This window comes from Chaetodon trifascialis, chromosome 17, assembly GCF_039877785.1.
Source record: "Chaetodon trifascialis isolate fChaTrf1 chromosome 17, fChaTrf1.hap1, whole genome shotgun sequence".
Lineage (NCBI taxonomy): Eukaryota > Metazoa > Chordata > Actinopteri > Chaetodontiformes > Chaetodontidae > Chaetodon > Chaetodon trifascialis.
Genome location: NC_092072.1, coordinates 12,733,156 through 12,752,282, shown reverse-complemented (window position 1 = coordinate 12,752,282; position 19,127 = coordinate 12,733,156). Strand labels below are relative to the sequence as shown.

The 19,127-nt window shown below is 44.1% G+C and overlaps 1 protein-coding gene across 1 annotated transcript; it reads right to left on the bottom strand.

Moving 5' to 3' along the window:
- Positions 1 to 194: 194 nt before the first annotated feature.
- matn1 (matrilin 1) lies at positions 195 to 4,764 on the bottom strand. Its single transcript, XM_070985068.1, has 10 exons — positions 4,484 to 4,764; positions 2,972 to 3,156; positions 2,711 to 2,875; positions 2,398 to 2,620; positions 1,380 to 1,502; positions 1,105 to 1,277; positions 784 to 1,015; positions 537 to 689; positions 328 to 432; positions 195 to 241 (listed from the first exon to the last, which is right to left on the bottom strand). Exons 1-10 carry the CDS (start codon positions 4,575 to 4,577, stop codon positions 195 to 197), a joined length of 1,500 nt encoding a protein of 499 aa, XP_070841169.1. The 5' UTR covers positions 4,578 to 4,764.
- Between the last annotated feature and the right edge of the window lie 14,363 nt (positions 4,765 to 19,127).

Here is a 19,127-nt window from a genome sequence, read left to right as displayed (position 1 = left end):
CGAGAAGGGAGGGGCAGCGGTGGTTTGGGAGAGCTCAGAATACAAGCAGAGGTCAGGGTTCACATACACACACACACACACACACGGGTTCCTCTTCAGTATTTTACAGGAAGTGAAAACTGTCTATGTGTGTGTGTGTGTGTGTGTACGTGGGTTTGTGTGCAGATGAACAGGGAAGCGGGAGAAGTGAGTCCTCAGACGATTTTGTTCTCCAGCAAGGCGATCCTCTTCGACATGCTCTCTAGTAAGATTTTGTCAAGGACAACAACAATGAAGACACATCAGAAAAAATGATAACAAGATTAAAACCTCATCAGATTCTCAGACCATCTGGTCCGTTGTAAAGGATATATTTTTTCGTTAGTGCCTGTAGGGCATCTTCTACTTTCTTTTGGAACTTTACGAGGGAGTCGCATTCACAAGGGTCCTCCTCTGTGGGAACGGAAAGCACATGTTTTGAGTTATTGTACCAGTCTTTACAGTAAAATAACCAGTAATAACGATAATGATGTTTAGATTTAATGATTGTGTCTGACCTTGACAGATGTTAATCTGCAGCTTCTTGGCGATCTGGGTCATGGTTTTGAAGTCAGCGGTGTAGAAGTAGTGTTCTCCAGTCGGCTCAGAGGCGATCTCCTTCAGCTCATCCTCCACGGCATTGCCCACTCCAACAGCGTACATCTTGAAACCTGTCACATACATACAGGTTTTCCTCATCTGACTGGTAAAAGCAGGGTTTGTATTGTATCATGCATTAAAAAGTATCTATCCTCTCCCCCTCACCGTGCTCCTTGGCCTTCTTAGCGGCATCTCCGATGTAGTCTTGGCTGCGTCCGTCGGTAAAGACAATGCCCACCTTGGCGACTCCGGGCCGGGCGCCCTGAGCTGGGCTGAAGCTGCTGTCTGTCAGGTAGCGGAGAGCCTGGCCTGTCATGGTTCCCCTCTCCATGTAGGCCATCCTCTTCACAGCGTCCTTCAGGTCCTTCTTGTTGTTGTAGCGGCCCAGGGGGAACTCCTGCAGGAGGCAGATAGAAGCATAACGTTAATACAGAAGAGACGGAAGCTGATTATTGGGTGAGACTAATGCCAAATGCGGACCCTCACCTGTCTGACTGAGCTGGAGTACTGCACCAGTCCAACGTGAGCCTTGCTGTCAGAAACATCCAGTTTGTCAACGATCTGGTTGATCCACTTCTTGACCAGCTCAAAGTTCTCAGGGCGGACGCTCTTAGAGCCATCGATCAGGAACACCACATCTGTCGCCGAGTTGCTGCAAGCTGGTGATGTCAGACGCAACAGGGCGTGTTACTCCCAGAGCACAGTGGCCATTCTTGGAGCAATACCTTCATACACACACACACACACACACACACACTCACCACTGCAGCTGCGACCATCGTCCATGAGGGTAAAGCCATCTTTGCAGGCACACTTGTATGATCCGGGGCTGCTGATGCATACCTGCTCGCAGTCATGATCCCCAGTAGCACACAGGTCCGACACTGTGTGTGTGTGCATGCAGAACACACACGTACACACAGTAGAATATATGTTGAGGCACACACACACACAAAGGGGGGGGCGGGTGGTTGGAGTTAGGAGGAGAGAATGAAACTATGTCAGTTTGAAAATGGGAAAATCTAGCATTGATTTTTTTTAATGATCCACTGTGATCTGCAGTTGACCAGTTTTTAATATGCGTGGATGGTGCGTGAATCCAGTGGATCCTTAAAACAAACAGGTGGAAGAGATTGGAGAAGCCTCAACCAGATCAGTTTGTCTGTTTCTACATATGAGGCACAGGCTCATCCAATAATAATCCAACACTGTCATCATGCAGCTCTGCCCTTGGACGAAAATATCTGCAGTTAGATTGGCTGCTGCAAAGTGAGTGGCAGGCAGCAGTCAAAACTGCCGCAGACTGGGAGAGCCAAAGGGCATCGCTAATTAGAAGTGTAATGATTGTCACTAATGGATCGGTAATTACAGAGAGATCAGTCTCGCCTCTCGGTTATGTGAGAGTTGACTGAAGAACAGGAGCGAATTTCCTTCCAAAAGGTTGTTTCTGCCCTAATGCCCTCGTCCGCCTTGAATATTTAATGAGTTTACATGTTTGAATGAATATACTGTTGTACTGTTGAGGGAGGGTGAGGGCAAAAGAGGGGGAACAATATACTGGAAGGAAAAGATGACAGTCCTGACACCTTACCCTCAGTATAGGGGGGCCAGCAGACAGCTCTCTCCACAGGCAGTGGATAAACATGACGACCCACCCTGATAGTAATTCTTATCAATCACTGTCTTCTTCCTGCATCTGTCCCTCTAACCTTAAATAAACCCCTCATCTTTCCCTCTTCTCCCTCCACTTCCTCTTCCCTCTATCTCCTCCCATCTTACCACAGAAGGCCTCCTGGAACTTCTTGGTGAGCTTCTCGATGACGCTGTAGCTCTCCACGTAGTCCACGTGGTCGTCCAGAGGATCACTGGCCATCTGCTTCAGCGTGCTCATGTCCACACGTCCCACACCAATGGCGAAAATCTCAATGCCAGCATCACGTGCACGCTGAGCTACATCCTTCACGTTGTCCTGAGGACGCCCGTCCGTCACGATAATGGCAACCTGTGAGGCAAGATGAGTAAAATTAGATGAATTCTGATGATTTAGGAAAATGTTGACTTGTACGACAATGCATGTAAATGTGTGTGTGACCTTGCTGATGTCAGGAGATTTGACCCGAGCACCCTCTTGCTCACTGAAGGCCACGTTCAGGGCAAACTGGATGGCCAGACCAGTCATTGTTCCAGTGGACAGGGGCTCGATCTTGGTCACAGCCTTAATCAGTCCGGCTTTGGATCGGTGTGTCTTCAGAGACACCTGCAGTTGAAAAACAGGAAGGTCAGTGATAGTAGATAGTTTGACATGAGATAAAAACTTTTCCCAGTGCCAGTGAAGGCTCGCTGTGTCCCATACCTCGTTTTTGACGCGGCTGGCATAGTTGACAACTCCCACACGGGTGGCGTTGAGTCCAACATCCAGTCCCTCAATGACCTTAGCCAGGAAGACCTTGACCTGCTCAAATTCAGAAGGGCGAACGCTCCGACTGCTGTCGATGATGAACACGATGTCTGTGGGACGAGTTTTGCACAAACCTGCCGCTACAAATGAAAGGACAGAAAGGAGATGATCATGTATTCGTACCCTAAAAATATGCATAACAACTTTACATCCACAAAATGATACTGAAACGTAGACGGATAAAGACATTAAGTTGATGGAGAAGGGAGAAAAGGGTGAGGGTGGGAGGAGCATGGGGAGAACGGAGGTATTGAGAGGAAAAGGGAGGGTGGAGGGGATGGAGGCTGGTGAGAAAGTGAGAGGAAACAGAAAAACAGGATGCAGGCAGGCAACAGGGTGGAGAGAGGCGAGGGTGGAGGGAGAGATGGAGAAATGGTTGGCCAGAAAAACAAGGATGACAGACAGAAAGATCAGATGAGACACCACTCTGAAAGATGATACTAATACAGATCAGAATGACAGCTGAGGCCACGAGATGTGGGTTAAAGTTCAGATTAGTTAAGATTTTTTTCTCAAAATTTTTGTCATATTGATCCAAATATTTTATCGTTGACAGATGGAGCAACGTTATGCGTGTGAAAGAGAGAAAGCTGTTTTTGTGATTAATAATGAAGTTCGACTGTTGGCAGCGGTCCGAGTCCAAACTTGCCAAAGTCGCTAAAACTTTCGGTCTGTTTAAAATCACTGATCTCCCTTCTCACCCTTCACCTCTCTCCCTCCCTCCAGTTTTTCTTCCTACCAACATCTTTATCACTCACACACACACACACACACACACACACACACACACACACACACACACACACACACACGTGCACACACACACACACAGAGCGTACCAACTGCCACACTCCCTCCTGAAGCATTAATCCAAACTGTGCACGTCCACCATCCAACCAGCAGCAACAACACAAAAACCTCTGCTGCCTTTAACACTGGCTGCCTAATCACTCCAAAAAAATCAATAACCTCTGATCAATAAATGCGTGAAGACACTGAAAAATATAGAAATCAATATGTCTGACTGTGGAATTTAATTCTTTCTTCTCAACAAAATAAACCCGTTATTGAAACAATCATCCAAACCAATTTCAATGTAAAATGTGATTAAGATAAATAAACTTTTTTCATTCTCCTCCTTCAATTGTCTTACTTCTGGGAGTTTATACCACATTCAACTAGTTCACGCACATCATACCACCATGGACGCGTAGAAAAGGCTGGATACTTAAAGTTGTGTCCTTATTAACGACACAAATATTCCTCTACATTTCTGATACCTCTATAAAGTATTGTTATGTCTATTCTGGGGATTGCTGTCAATATTACAGTGAAACACCAGAGTTAGATATGACCATCAGACTGGAATCAGGATTAGCTTTGAGGGTTAAAGGTCATCATTCTTACCCATGGCGGCAGCCGTGCGGAGGTCCAAGGTGGTGGTGGCTTGAGCCCCTATGAGGCCGAGCAGCAGCAGGAACAACAGCGGAGAAGGTGTCATGGTGACAGCGACAGAGGGGCAACGAGTAAACGCGGGGGTCTGAGTGCGTCCGCAGACGGTCCTAGAGTGAGAAGCCAGAAAGGAGACAGAGCAGAGCAGCAAGGGAGTTCCAGGCGAGGGGGACGGCCACAAAGTGAGACTGAGTGACTCTGAGCTGCAGGTTATCAATGCAAGTGCTTCACAGTCGGCCCACAGACAGCCCCCCTCTATAGCTGTACTGTGTGTGTGTGTGTGTGTGTGTGTGTGTGTGTGTGTGTGTGTGTGTGTGTGTGTGTGTGTGTGTGTGTGTGTGTGTGTGTGTGTGTGTGTGTGTGTGTGTGTGTGTGGAAAGAGAGGGAAATACCTGCTCTGGGGGGACCTAAATGGTGGGCAGGGAAAGACAAACACACCTTGATATAGCTTGGATGGACAGGTACGTGTGTGTGAGTAGTAAAACTTGTGTGTGCGCTCAAGTACCTGAGAGTGTACAGTATGTGTGTCTGGCTGGGGGTACAGGAGCGGCTGGGGTTTGGTGCAGAGTGCGCGCCAACGCAGCCGCCCCAGGTTGGATTTGGCCAAAGCTCAAATAAACACCAACATGAATTCCTCTTTTCTCCCGTGTTCCCTCGTATAGCAAACACACATTTATGGTGCGGAAGTGAAGCAGACCCACCGTACACAGCCCGCAGTGTTCCCGCTGCTCTGCACGTTGGGATGTGTGTGTGTGCATTTTTGCATAAGCATGCATTTCTGTGTAACCTGAAGTACACAAGCCAATTCCTGGATTCTTAAGTTCAGCTCAGTTCAGTTCAGCGCTCCTGAATTATACGTAACATTTTCGTTTTTTCTGTCACCTGTGTGGTCGTTTTCTCTCCTCCGTCTTTTCTCTCCTTTGCGTTTTTGCAGTTTCTTGAAGTCTGACTCGAATTCAATATATTTTAAGATGAAATTTACCTCAGAACAGATCACAAAAACTCACAAATGGAAGGCAAAGATTCTGTGATTGCAACAACCCTGACACTTCTCCTCGCCCATTACTCTCCTCTCCAGTGTCAGGTAGGCCGCGGGCCCCAGCGGAGTAAACACAGTAGGAAAACACACTTTCATCAATACGCTCACATACACATCTTTAATCTCTCTATAGAGTCCACATACAGACCCACATAGAGACCCCTCTTTTCCCTTCGACATCCCACTCCACCCGACCCAACCCTGCATTCCTCCACACCTCCCCTTCCTCCATCCACACACAGGTCCTGAACAAGCCGCAATTGAGGGGGTAGTCTGGGAGGGGAAGAGGAGTTGGGGCTCAGTACAGTAACTAACCAGACATATTTCCTACTGAACAAGCTGTAAAATCAACAGTGCGTGTGTGTGTGTGTGTGTGTGTGTGTGTGTGTGTGTGTGTGTGTGTGTGTGTGTGTGTGTGTGTGTGTTATGTGTTGATGGGTTGGAGATGAAAGATTGGAGATGTTATTCCTGGACAGCGCGTCATCTCTGGGAATGGGCTATTTGGCTTATAAGAGAAGACGCAACAGAGACACACGTACACACATTGGTGCAAACACATACAGTAGATTCACAAACACACACGCAGGTTATGTAACAGTGTCTGCTTGGCAGGCAGGACAAACACAAACATAAGCAGGTAGCTGGATGAGCTTTACCTGCATCCATCTGCATTTGTGTACTATTTCACAACAGCATAAAATCCACTAATTTTTCATACTGTGTTTACACATGATTAGTTATACAATAATGGAGGACTGTTAAATAAAAAGACCTGAAATCTGTCTAAACTGATATAAATCTGTATTCAAGAAGGTTCCAATACAACCTTTACTATTCACTGTACACCTTCACAGTGGAACTACTACTCAAGATTTCTTTACTAATCTTTTTATTTTCCACAGAATGTCAGAAAACACTCAAATATATGTCTGAGACATCTTCAAATGCCCTGTTTTGTTTGTCCAAACCCAAAGATATTTACTTTCTAACAATGTGAAACAGATAAAAACATTTTAAAAGCTTGAATAGTGAATAGTTTGCATTTTTGACCATTATGCTTTATCTATAGCTGAAACAATCAAAGATCAGAACACAAACTGCTATCACCTATGATAAATATTAATTTAAGTCCATTTTCAAGTAAAAATACTCTGTTCTTTACTGGTTCCAGCTTCTCATATGTGAATCTCTTCACTGGTTTTCTTAGACCTCTGTGATATTAAATTGGGTGCCTTTGGGTTTAACCTGCTGGTTGGAGAAAACAAGTGATCTGATACCACAAGCTCTGAGATTTTGAGCATTCTGACATTTTAGAGATCAAACTAATAATGAATGAATCAGAAAAATAATTGTTGTACCAATCAATAATGAAAAAAAACATTAGTTGCAGCCCTAGATTAATTTATTTTAAATATTGTTTTGATTAATATCATTTACTGCACAAATCCAAAGGTTTTCTCATAGTCAGCAGCTGCTTAGCTGAGTGATCAAGAGAAACATATTTACTGTAACCCCAGAAGTTACTTTCTGTTCTCCCCTTTCACGTCGTCCATTTCCTTTGCGGTAGCAAAACAGGAATCTAATATAAAGACATTGTATATTTGCTTAGTACTGAAAAAAGAAATGTTCCCGTAAAACCTCTTTTACTGCCAACGACCAAGCCACCTCAGGGAGCTCGATTTAGATAATATTCATCACAATAGTACCACCAGACCCATAGAGCAAATGGAAACAAGTCTAAAATAAACAAATTCCTCCATCTCAGCCACGCTGCTGGCCATTAGGCATCTTTATACAAGGCCACATTCAAATAACACTTCCAGAAAAATATGTTTACTATCAACATGGTTAGGAGAGATATTTTATCTCTGTCAAATCTGGACCTTCCACTGTTTGTCTTCATTTTTACACAGCATTTGAATGGGTAAATCTATTAATTTGATCAAATAAGTTGTTGTTTTCCTGAGCCACTCTGCCGCGTGTTCCCTTTTTCCAAACCCAACACGAGTCTATTTGTTGTATCTTTCCTAAACAAACCAAAAATCAACAACCTATTGGCGTCTGAACCAAAGAAGCGAAGGCCTGGAGGACCTCCAAACCATGTTTCAGCTTTGTTGCACAACAAACATTATCACTTTCAATCAGTTATACCAACAAACTTTATCCACTAATATCAATAAACCCCATTACTTGACTGTATACAAGCAGTGCGAGGTTTCCTTTCACTTTTTTGCCTGTCAGAGTGTGTGTGTGTGTGTGTGCATACAGTCACAGGGTGTGTAAAGACTGCGAGGATTTCATGTTTGACCACATCCATAAATATTGAAACAAGTTCCCTTTCTTCAAATCTCAGAATACTGACTAAATATTGACACAGTGGAATCGGGGTGGACTGAAGTATCCCATACCTGTACTTTACACACTGTCTCACATATGCACATACATGCACGCACACACACAGGCAGCTGTGCTCTGAGCTCTCTCTGTTCGCACCAGGGAAGCCCTGGAAAAATTAATTGCGAAGTTAAGCCTACACGAAACCCTCCTCGGTCACACATGCGAGCTCACTGAGACAGAAATATGAAGAAATTTGAAATGTGAAACTGCGCGTGCTGATTCGTGGACTACGCCACGAGAGATACACAAAATCAGAGACTACACCTACACACAAATAAAAGTAAAATCCAGTAAAAACTTTGTTTCCCTAAGTTTGAATAGAGCTCTCACACTTGGGGTTTCATTCCTGAAATGAATGTGTTGTGTGTGTTTCTTTATGCAGGAGAGTTTGAGAAATTTCTGCACTGCAAAAGAAGTTTTTGTCTGTGTGTGTGTGTGTGTGTGTGTGTGTGTGTGTGTGTGTGTGTGTGTGTGTGTGTGTGTGTGTGTTTATGCTGCATTTCTCCTGCCAACAGTAACAGCTCAGTAGCCAGTGAGCAGGAAGAGAGAGGTTCATTAAAAACCCAAATACAGCAGTTACATAACCAACAGTTCTGTTCATCCCAGAACCCCCCGTGCTACGAACACACTCCTCCCTCATCCCCAGCTCCTTCTCCCTCCCACGCCTGCTGGCAGAGCCCACCCATCATCCTCTTCTCCTCCCATAGCAACAGCTCATCTCAGCTCTCCTCCCTTGTTCCCAGACCAACGCGCTGCCTCACTCCTCCGTCTCCCCCCTCCTTTATCTGCTCCCCTGGTCCCCGCCACCTCATCAAACAGTTCCTTCTCTTACTCCCACATCATCATCCAAGCTTCACTTCAAACTTTACTTTACATACAGCAGGACTACGAACCAGGAATATTAAGTAGACTTAAAACAAGAAACTTTTTGTTTTACTTCCACTACTGAGGGCAAAAAAATGACACGCTGGTCCCAAATATCTTTTCTAGTCTCGGGAAAATGCCTTCAGCTCTGTCAGGGGCGGGGTTTCAGACAGGGATTTGGTTTCCACAAACCCTCACAACTGACTTGCATACTAAGAACAAACAGAGCGGAAAGTGCAGTAAGTGTGTGAACACAGCAGATGGCAACACAGATTAAGGATCTGGGCTGTATCAGTGATTGTCTGGGATACCTCCCCCCCAAATCTACTCTGTTCTTTTTGTACTCCATCGGATTAGTGACTATCACACATCCCCCCTGATGGAGGGACATCTGAGAGACAACATGAAGTTAAATAAATCCCAGCGTGCAGTCATCTCATTGAAAGAAACAGCGCCCTCTATTGGTTTAAAGATAGATCTGACATAAACCACATTAGCAGCACATCTTGTCAAGGCCAGGAGGAGTCAAACATCCCCACAAAGCTGAATCATAATCGTATAAGACTGGTGGTTATTATAGTCTCTACTTGGATTTATCTTGGGTTTAATAAGTATCCGTCTATTTGTGTGGTAATTATCCTGAACAACATGCTGACTTTTAACTACAGCCGGCCATAAGACACAAGGTAACCACATTGTCACCACCTTTTTTCAGCATTCAATTAGACATGAACCTCACGTGAGGGCACAGCCTGAGTGATGTGTGTCACTTTTCTATCTATTAAACAATCACATTAAGTTTGTGACTAACACTTTAAGTCCCCCTATTTTACATTTACTGTATAAGCATGACACAAACAGTTTAGAAATTGTTTATAACACACTACAATGTAGTTGTATGATGTGTACAAAAACAAAACATCTGTACAGTATTTGGCAACAATTATAACTTCTCCTATGAAGACTCATTCTATATTATAAAAACTGTTTTACTGTATTTTGATTTATTATCTGCTTGTACATCGTCCTCTTATGGAGGAATTACAGTTTTTGACATTAATAAACCCTAGTATCTGCTCACAACTAAAAAGGCAAGTAAAAAAATAAAGAGTTGGCTGTTTCTGTTGCCTGTCTTGTACACTCCTTCCGACACACTTCATCTTTCTCTGTCATTTTCAAACTCGTCATCAAGGCTTATTTGTGTGCTGGGAGGTGATCACACCTGAATCAAACAGTCAATGCACACATTTACTGTGAAGAACTATTACGCTAGTCATGTAACCCACCTCCCAGCCCTACTACGTCCGGTTTGAACAGTCTGAATTAAAACATTCGTGGAGTAAAAATATGTGAGAAACCCCTAATTTCTATCATAGCAAACAAGGTCAAAAAAGGGTTAACAGAGCAATGAGCATTTATTGCAGCCAAGATAATGCTGTCCAAGCAACCCTGCTGACATACATTCCTACCAAGAGTATCCTAATAGTAATATAAATGGAAGATACAGAAACACAGGACACACTTACACAGAAACTTCAAAGACACATTTGCTCACACAATCAAGTAGCAGTCAGAAATGTATGGGAGAGAAGTCACAGTGGAAGTGGCTGTGGATCTCTCGAGGGCTGTCGTACTCTATTTTGACACAAGGGGGCACTGGAGGGCTTTGTGGCGAGGCAGGGATGACCTGAGGAGAGAGCAGGGATGCAGACTTGGTCGGACTGAGCTCTGCTCTGAGGCGAGAGGGCCGCAGGGTGGACACAGGAGGGAGGATGGTGGTGGTGGTGCTGCTGCTGCTGGTGGTGTGTGTATGAGTGTGTGATGAGCGCTGAGAGTTTGCATATGAGGGCCCGTGGTCCCCTCGGGTGAAGAATGAAGGGGGGGGCAGGGTGATAGACGAGGGTGGCTGGTGATCTCGAGCACCTGCCAGGCTGGCGGGGTAAGCTGAAGGGCACTGAGCACGCTGGTGGATGGCTGGCTGACTGTACACGCTACCCCACGGGTACGACTGGTACGCCGCAATCCCGCCTGCAGGGAAACACACATTCAAGCAGAGATGTGTCTACGTAGCTTTATTGAATGTAATTCAGCGAAGGAAAAGGACCACACCCCAAACACCCCACTCCCTCCATTATACATCTACAAATGCCTATCTGCCCTGCCTCCCTGTTTGTTCTGTTTTTCTGTTCCCCACCTCGACTCCCCCTTTGTCTCTCATCACTCATTGGTCCCCCTAGGCATCTGCTGAGCCCAGCAGCTATGGTGGCTCTTCCCCGAAGCCTTCCCCATCTTGAAGCCATCATCCTGCTCCACCATTCACATCTGCCAGTCTTCACTCACACGCAGGTTATGTGCTTCATATTCAATCAACATTTACACTGGGGCGTTCTGGTGTCTGCGTGTTTAAGACACACATCATGTAATTGGACCTTTCCAGGTTTTGATTTTGGCCAGGGACTGTTGTTGCTCATCTTTCCTCTCTCTCTCCTCATGTTTACTGTCCTAGGGTCACTATCAATTAAAAGGTGAAATACCAAAATAACACTTACATTCGCTTGTCAGTTAATGGTATGGTCCTTGCTCAAGAGCTGAGTGCAACAGAGTAGCGAAGTGGGAAGAGTATTTTTGGACACTCAGGAGCCCAGAAGTCTTCATTTTCTGAATAGACAATGTTAGGTGACTAAGCAGTTGGGGTAATTCCAAGATTCGGATGGGTATGAAACTCTTCCAGTTGAATCATCAGTATAAATGATTAACAACTACAACAGAGAATATCTGGTTCTTTGATTAGAGAAAAGTCACTGATACAAGCCTGCGTACATAAGAACCTGAGAGGAGAAGTCGACTCTCAGGAGGCATTTCTGTGAGAAAAACCCAATTACTGAGCTTATGAGTTCTGTTGCATGCATCAATATCTGCAAGTCGAACCATAAAATGATGCTTTGTAGAAACCTGGTGATACAGTCAGCAGGTTAAATCAATTCATTTTGAGATTTGGGGTTAATTTTGAATGAATTATTGTATTTTGATCCCAACTGCAATAACTCACCTCTGACCGTCTTCTTCTCCTCTGTAGCTTTGATTGTAGAAAGGATATTACTACATGGGCTCACGAACACTTCGCAAAACTGTTAGTCAGTAAACACAGCTCCTCTGCAAATGACTGCGTTTTACACGCCATCTTTTTTGGAATCAGGCCTGTAATGCCTCACGTAAATCATGTAGGCTTTTTTATACAGGTTCTGATATCATTGAAAAAAAAGCATCTATAGAGGTGCATTTAGATGCTTATTTATGGATTAATGTAATAGGTTACTCAATTAATGATCTAACTATTTGTTGGAATATTTCTAGCATCTAAATAAATGACTTTTGATATTCATGGATATTTATGTTTTGGTTTATTTTGCACTGACGTAAGAATATATTGTTTGATTTTATACTGCATCTGCTTTTTAACATTCTGGGACCATGAGCTCACTTTCACATGTAAACCCCTGGACAGGCATATTTTTGTGGCTCCATAAATAAATGAAATCTCATCCCAGTGACTCACCGTGAGGACCGGCCGACTGCAGCAGGATCTGTCCTGTGCTCTGGGACTGGAAGTAGGCGTGGCCTCCAGTGGAGTACGTCATCATCCCAGATGAGTTTCCTACAGGGCCAAAGGTCAGGTAGGAGGTAGGGTTAGAATCTGGAGGGTTGGGGGTGAGGTAAGGGGAGGGGGTGAGGTAGGCCATGCGGGGCAGAGATGCCTGAAGTTGGTGCTGGGGCTGGCTGGTGGGGTAGGAGGTCTGGAGCTGGTAGGGGAGCGTGTTGTTCTGCTGGCTTGAGGTCAGATAGTCGAGCTTCTCCCCAAAGTCAAATAGAGAACTGAGGAGAAAACATAACCATAAATATACAGTGTGTTCCTAAAGAGAAACCGTGAGAAACTGCCCTGATACTTCCATACATCTCTGATCCAGTGCATCTGTGTTTTTATCACTCTCTTCCAAATCTAGCGGTCAAGGAGTTACATGAAGGCTGAGCAGGGACAGGACTGTCACAAATGACAATATCTCTAAAAAAGGGGTGCCCGAAGGAAACCTTTGATGTGCACAATGATTATTTTGTAAATCACATACATCAACCAGCTGTCATCAGAGGGTCTGTTCACCCAAATTACAGCAACACTTACAAGCCGTTCAGACATACATGCTCAAGAGCTGGGACAGCGACAGGCTGCTATTCTTTGTGTTCGGGACATGCTGTTGCAGCCCACTACCGCCCGCTGAGCTACAGAGATTTCAAAAGGTGGCCAGCAGCACTGCAGGGGACAGTTGAGAAAAGCTCAACTTGATGAGAACGTCCTCTGATCTCAATGCAAGTGACAGCCAGATAAGAGCCAATCATACTCATTTTAATGGCCACAGAAACACAAACACGGTTGTTTACTACTCTGCTTGACTAGTTGAAGGGGGACCGTTTCCAGTGACAGGACTGCAATCCACACCTTGTGCTAAAACATTTTCAACAACGCATTAAAACGTTAAAAACAGACTGCAAAGAGCTATTCTGTACTCAGGCAACAAACTGTGCAAGAATTGAAAAACCTCCCTGTGTGGAGAATAAGGTGGCTATGTCAAACAACGACATGTCTGAACATTACATGCTCATTAAATATTACTGCCCACCACTTTGCATCTACGTGCATGAACACAGCCAGTCTACAATCATGCACGTGACTCTGTACTTAATGCACAGTGGTGCTGTGAGCCAAATGCTAACGTCAGCATGCTAACATGTGCACAATGACAATGCTAAAATACTTATGTTTAAAAGGTAATGTTTATACAAGTTTACCATTATAGTTTAGCGTGCTAGCATGAGTCTGATATGTCAATAGTGTTGCATATGTCCCAATTTTCAAGGTAATCCATCCAATATTTCACTTAAATCCTCCTGGTGATGCTAGAGGTAAGGACAGGGGATCATAAAAGTCTTGAGGATTCATCATTAAGTTTTGTTCTATCTTTTATTGGAAATGAAAACTTTGATCTGCTGGTGGCGCGAAAGGAAAACTAAAGGATCCCTAAAATCAGTAGGCTACATCCTCAGTGATCTGTCCAACAGCTGTTGAGATATTTGAATCTGGAGCAAAGTGGTGTATCAACCGACCAACACTGTCATCCACAGAGACATGCTGCTAGCACTGATATAAACAAACATCGTCTCACTTACTTCTCATAATATCTAGGTTTGCAGGTAGTTATGGAGTTATTGTGTAAGCCTGAGATTTGCTGCTGCCACTCCAATACATAAATAAAATGACATTTCAAAAATTTAAAAGCAACACTGTTTTTCAGACAGAATGGCCCAGTTACTCAGCAGAACACACTGTCAACCAATTTAAAAGAAACTATTATTTTTGTCAAAAGTAGTTTCAATGAAATATGTTCTTTTGTAATTTGGGTGAACTGATCCTTTCACTCTCCTAACAGCAGGACTGGAAAATGCATTGATATTCACGGTTTGTTTTCGTATTGTCTTGCATTGGGAGACGTTTTTAGTGCTGTGATGCGTAATTGTAGTCAAACAAACAAACGTCGTTTTATACAAAGCAATTATGAACTACAATGTCTCCAGCATGATTTCAGAACATTTCAGAGCGGCAGCTGAAACTGACTCCCCGCTAATACAGGCGCTGTCTGAGGCATCATTATATCAGTATTTCACAGGACCCCTGCTCGTGTCTGCAGCCTGCCAACCCTCTGTCCTCCTGTCATCTCTTGTACTCGTTGTCCCTGTTCAAATCATCTTCTAGTATTCATGTCACAGTCGGCTGTGAGCTGAGCTGACCTGGTGTCTGCCTGCAGAGACTGGGTGTCACGATGGGCCAAGGAGGAGCCTCCCTCCACAGCATCCAGGAACAGAGGTGGGGTGTGAGCCAGGGTATTAAGGAGAGGTGGGGTGGGGTTGACGGGGTTGTAGGTTGTTGTGAAAAGGGGGAGACTGGCCCGGCGCAGAGGGGGAGGGCTGTGCATGGGGCGAGGGTGGTACTCTGCCAACCCCCCCTGAGATGAAAGCTGCTGTTGGCCCCCATCTCTCACTCTGGACTGACCTTGGAAATGACACAGAGACTAAACATTGAGATTGAAGTGATACTGTAGTTTGGTTTCTGGGGAATTTTACTAGCTCAACATGCAGGATGAAGGTCTAATGAGCACTGAGTTCAAACGTAGCTCGACTCAATTCATGGATTCCTACTGCATCAAGATAAAGCTTCTCTTTAGAACAAAAATACAAGGTGATAGTTGTAAAGGGACTAATTTCCAGCATTCTTAATAAACTGAGATCAAACTTCCCACTACTCTGGTTTCATTGTGAAAAACAGATGATGAGGGGACTTTGGTGGCACCAGTAAGACCTCTCAGTTCCTCTTAGTGGGCATTGAGAGCAAAAGAAGGCCTGCATTCAGCACAGGGCTGTAGCTGCTCTATGTGACAGGGTTTTACAACTCCCGAAACTTGGAAAGAAAACTGAACCAGTTCCAAACCTTTGTCAGCCTTCCCGGCATTCTTTTCTAAAGCCCTCAGAATCCTCAATGTGCCAATGCAGTGCCCTCAATGAAATGAATGAGGGAGCTTCTTTATTTTTCTCGGCCTGAACCTCGGCTGTGTATAAACCATCAAGGCTGTTCACCTCAGCTTGCACCTCCATTAACCATGTAATTGCTTGGATTTTATTTTGCACTATTCTTTATGTAAAGTTTATGAATGAAAGATTTTTATTTCTAGGCTTCTGAGCAAAGATTATTAAACCCTCAGCTGTGAATAAGGAGCCATTTTCCTGCTGCTTGATCTCACAGCCATTCATTAATTAAGCTAATGAAGTTTGATTTCACACAAAAGAAATGACAAAAAGCATCTGACTCTTGTCAACTCAGGGAAATAGCGTAGCTTCCCAGAAACCATGCTTCTTTTGAATACAAAAAAGCATGTTTTTTTTATAGGGCAATAAATAATAATTTATTGCCCTATAAAGGACAATGGGCTAACGCATCAACAGCTGTATGCTTTGAACAACTGTGTTTAACGTATGTGGATTTCAAAACCTGGGCTGTTGAGGCTGGCCAACAGGTTGCCGTAGGAGGGCAGGGTCTGGTTGGACAGGGAGGGGAAAGAAGGTGCAGCAGAGGTGAGCTGGGGCAGCTTGGTAGCAAAATGACCAGAGAAAGATGGAGGTCCCTTACTGAACAAGAGAAAAAAAGCATAACGAACAGTAAGTGATGCATGAAATTAAGCTTTAGTACAAGTAGCTTTCACCAAATGAGGACAAAAAACTACAAAACAGACAGGCAGTACTGTAATACCTGTTGGGTGCCAGTGTGGGCAGGGTGGGATTGATCTGTTGATGCAGGGGGCTGCTGCTGCATCCAGCTGTACTCTGTCTGTGTTCAGCTTTTGCTGTGATGGAGCGCTCCACTTTCCTCCACTTAGCCCTGCGGTTCTGAAACCAGACCTGAGAGACAGACACATGCAGAGGGAGACAATGGAGATCAGGAAAAATGAGGGAGAACGGTGGCGAGAAAATTTCCTTCCCTGTTTGCTAAGAGCTTATTCTTTCTTCTCTGAGCTACATCACTAAATAAGAAATGTAAAGGAATCATAAGGGAGATTTCTCAGGAGAACAAAAGAGGAGGAGGATGGCTGTCTAACCATTATTCTTTGAGGTGTGACACCAACTGAAGCAGCGATGACTTTCCTCTTCTCTGCGTCAGGATAGTGGTCCTCCTGGAACAATGCCTCCAAATGCTCTAACTGATCTGTTCACGCACACGCACACATGCAATCACAGAGACCAAATGCAGTTCAACTATTTGTTTAGTCAAATCTGAACACACCAGGACAAACTGACAGCTTAGTTACCGGTACTGTAGAGCGTTCGTGTTTTCTTCTTCCGTGCAGGCGGCAGCAGGCAGCTGTCCACGGTCTCTAAGCCCGGCAGCAGAGAGAAACTCAGCGCCCGGCCTCGACCTCTGGTGCTGTAGCGTATGGAGCGCCGGGTGGAGTAGACCTGGGTTATCTCCATCTGGCATGAACCAGAAAAACACTACCTCAGCAGGCACCAACTCTGATTTTCTGTGTTTTTACCTTTGAAAATGCTGATTTTGTCATTGGAAAGTGCCAACAATCACATTTCTTTAAAGCTGAACACAATTTTGGAGGATGGAAAAAAAAAATGGAGGCGTAAACCAAAAACCAACGGGGACCTTTGTCTGCCAAAACACTGCTGAGGTGTACAGAGGTGCACAGTTGAATTTTTCAGCCCAGAGAAAACAATACAACAATGATTTTGTGGAAATAAAAGTTGGTTCAGGACTTTAAAGACCAAGTCATTAATTTCCAGCCTTGTCCAAGCACCTCTCACATAATGTGGCATGGATGTATCTGTACAGGGTACAGGAAATGATTTTTCCAGCTTCAATTTACCTGCCATTATTTTCTTAATTAACCATTTAACTGTTTGGTCTATTAAATGTCAGAGAATGCAGAAAAATGTCCATCGCAATTTCAGGTAATCTCTTCAAATTGCTTCATTTGTCTGAAGGACAGTCTACACCCCAGAGATATTCAATCCACCACACTTTAAAAACAAGAAAAAGAAGCAAATCCTCACATCCTCAAAAGCAATTTCTGCTTGAAAAAAGGCTCAAACAATTGATCTGTTCTGAAAATTGCTGAAAAAGCTGATAATTAATTTCCTGCTAATCAATCGATAGACTAACCGTTTCAGGTGTACTACAGGCACATTTCCTTGTCAGCTCAAAACATGCACTTTTCCTGATCTAAGGTGACGTTTGCATTCCTGTTTACTTTGCAATGAGTGCAGCTGAAGCCTGAAATCAGCGGAACTGAAATTTCTCGCTATTGTTCAACTCATAACTGATTATCTATGATTGTGGGAGGTGAACAGAGGCTTCAAAATACACATTACTGTCAGACATACTGGCACATGATGATAAAATATAACCTATTTCCCCTACATATTTTCAGAGTTAGATGAAAGGACTTGACAGTTTCACATGATCAAATCCTGCATGTGCTTGTTTCAATGCTTCCACGAAACTCTTTCGCCTACTGATATCACACAACATCATGCTCTGAGCCAAATATTCAAACCCAGGATGATATTTTCACAGCTGTATCATTAATCTTGCATAAGGTTGTAGGTGTGAATCATTTCATACACATCACACTGTTATTGCATGTGACAAACCAGTTACCTGGAGATCTTCACTACAACATGCACCAGTGTCAGCTGGGCTGAAGAGGTTAAACCTCATGCTCTGCAGCAAACATTATTCAAACCCACACACACCTACGATGTCTATTTCAAGGTTTTGCAAACAACCCAAAGTTCATAAAGATCTCAAATTAGAATTTTGGTGAAATGTGAAAACCAAAAGATGCTGCTGACACGCAGAATATTTCCACTGGATTCAACGGAGAAGCCACAGAACTTTGTTTTGAGTATTTCACTCTGTGTAACCAACATGTAGCTTAAACGAACCGCTGCAACAAGGCTAATACAGAACATTCACTTTATTAGGCACATCTGCGCTGTCTGATGCAACCCAATGCAACTGTTCTGTCAAGGTCTACTTATGATGCCTATCGTGTTCAGTTTTTACAACAGTAGAGGTGTAGAGGTGTTAATTATATGTTTTAGCTCTGGGATCTAATTTAGTGTTGTTATTGTACTGGACTGCACTACATTTACGTGTTTCAATTATTCTTCCCGCCTAAATGTAATGTAGTTCAGTGCAAGCCACTTTAAGGGGAACTCCACCGATTGTACATTAAAGTCTGTTTACAGGTCTTGTACAAGTGCTCCTGCATTTGTGAACAAGGTTGTATAAAGTCTTCTGGCGCTCCAGAGGGAGCTGAGTGAAATCAGAGAAACTGTGTCAGTTGTTGCTGAAGACTACAAGTACGAAAACTGAAAAAAATCTGAAGGAGTCAGAAAGAAGTGATCTAGGATGTACCGAATGACAGAAATGATTCTGTCTTTGTTTAATGGTCCATCTTGAGTCTGACCTTGTTTAAGTGCGATGCTAAATCATCGGAGCACTCCGGGAAATAAAGGGGAAAAGTGTGCATGTGTTCAACAGTGACAGTCTATCTCACCTTGAGAGGCTGTGTGCCCTGCTGGGGGAGACTGTGAGGTAGAAGAGGGCTCTGTGGCCTTTTTGTCCCCTGGAGCTGAGGAGGTGCAGGTTGGATAGGGACTGGAGGTTGTGAGGAGTACAGCAAGGGA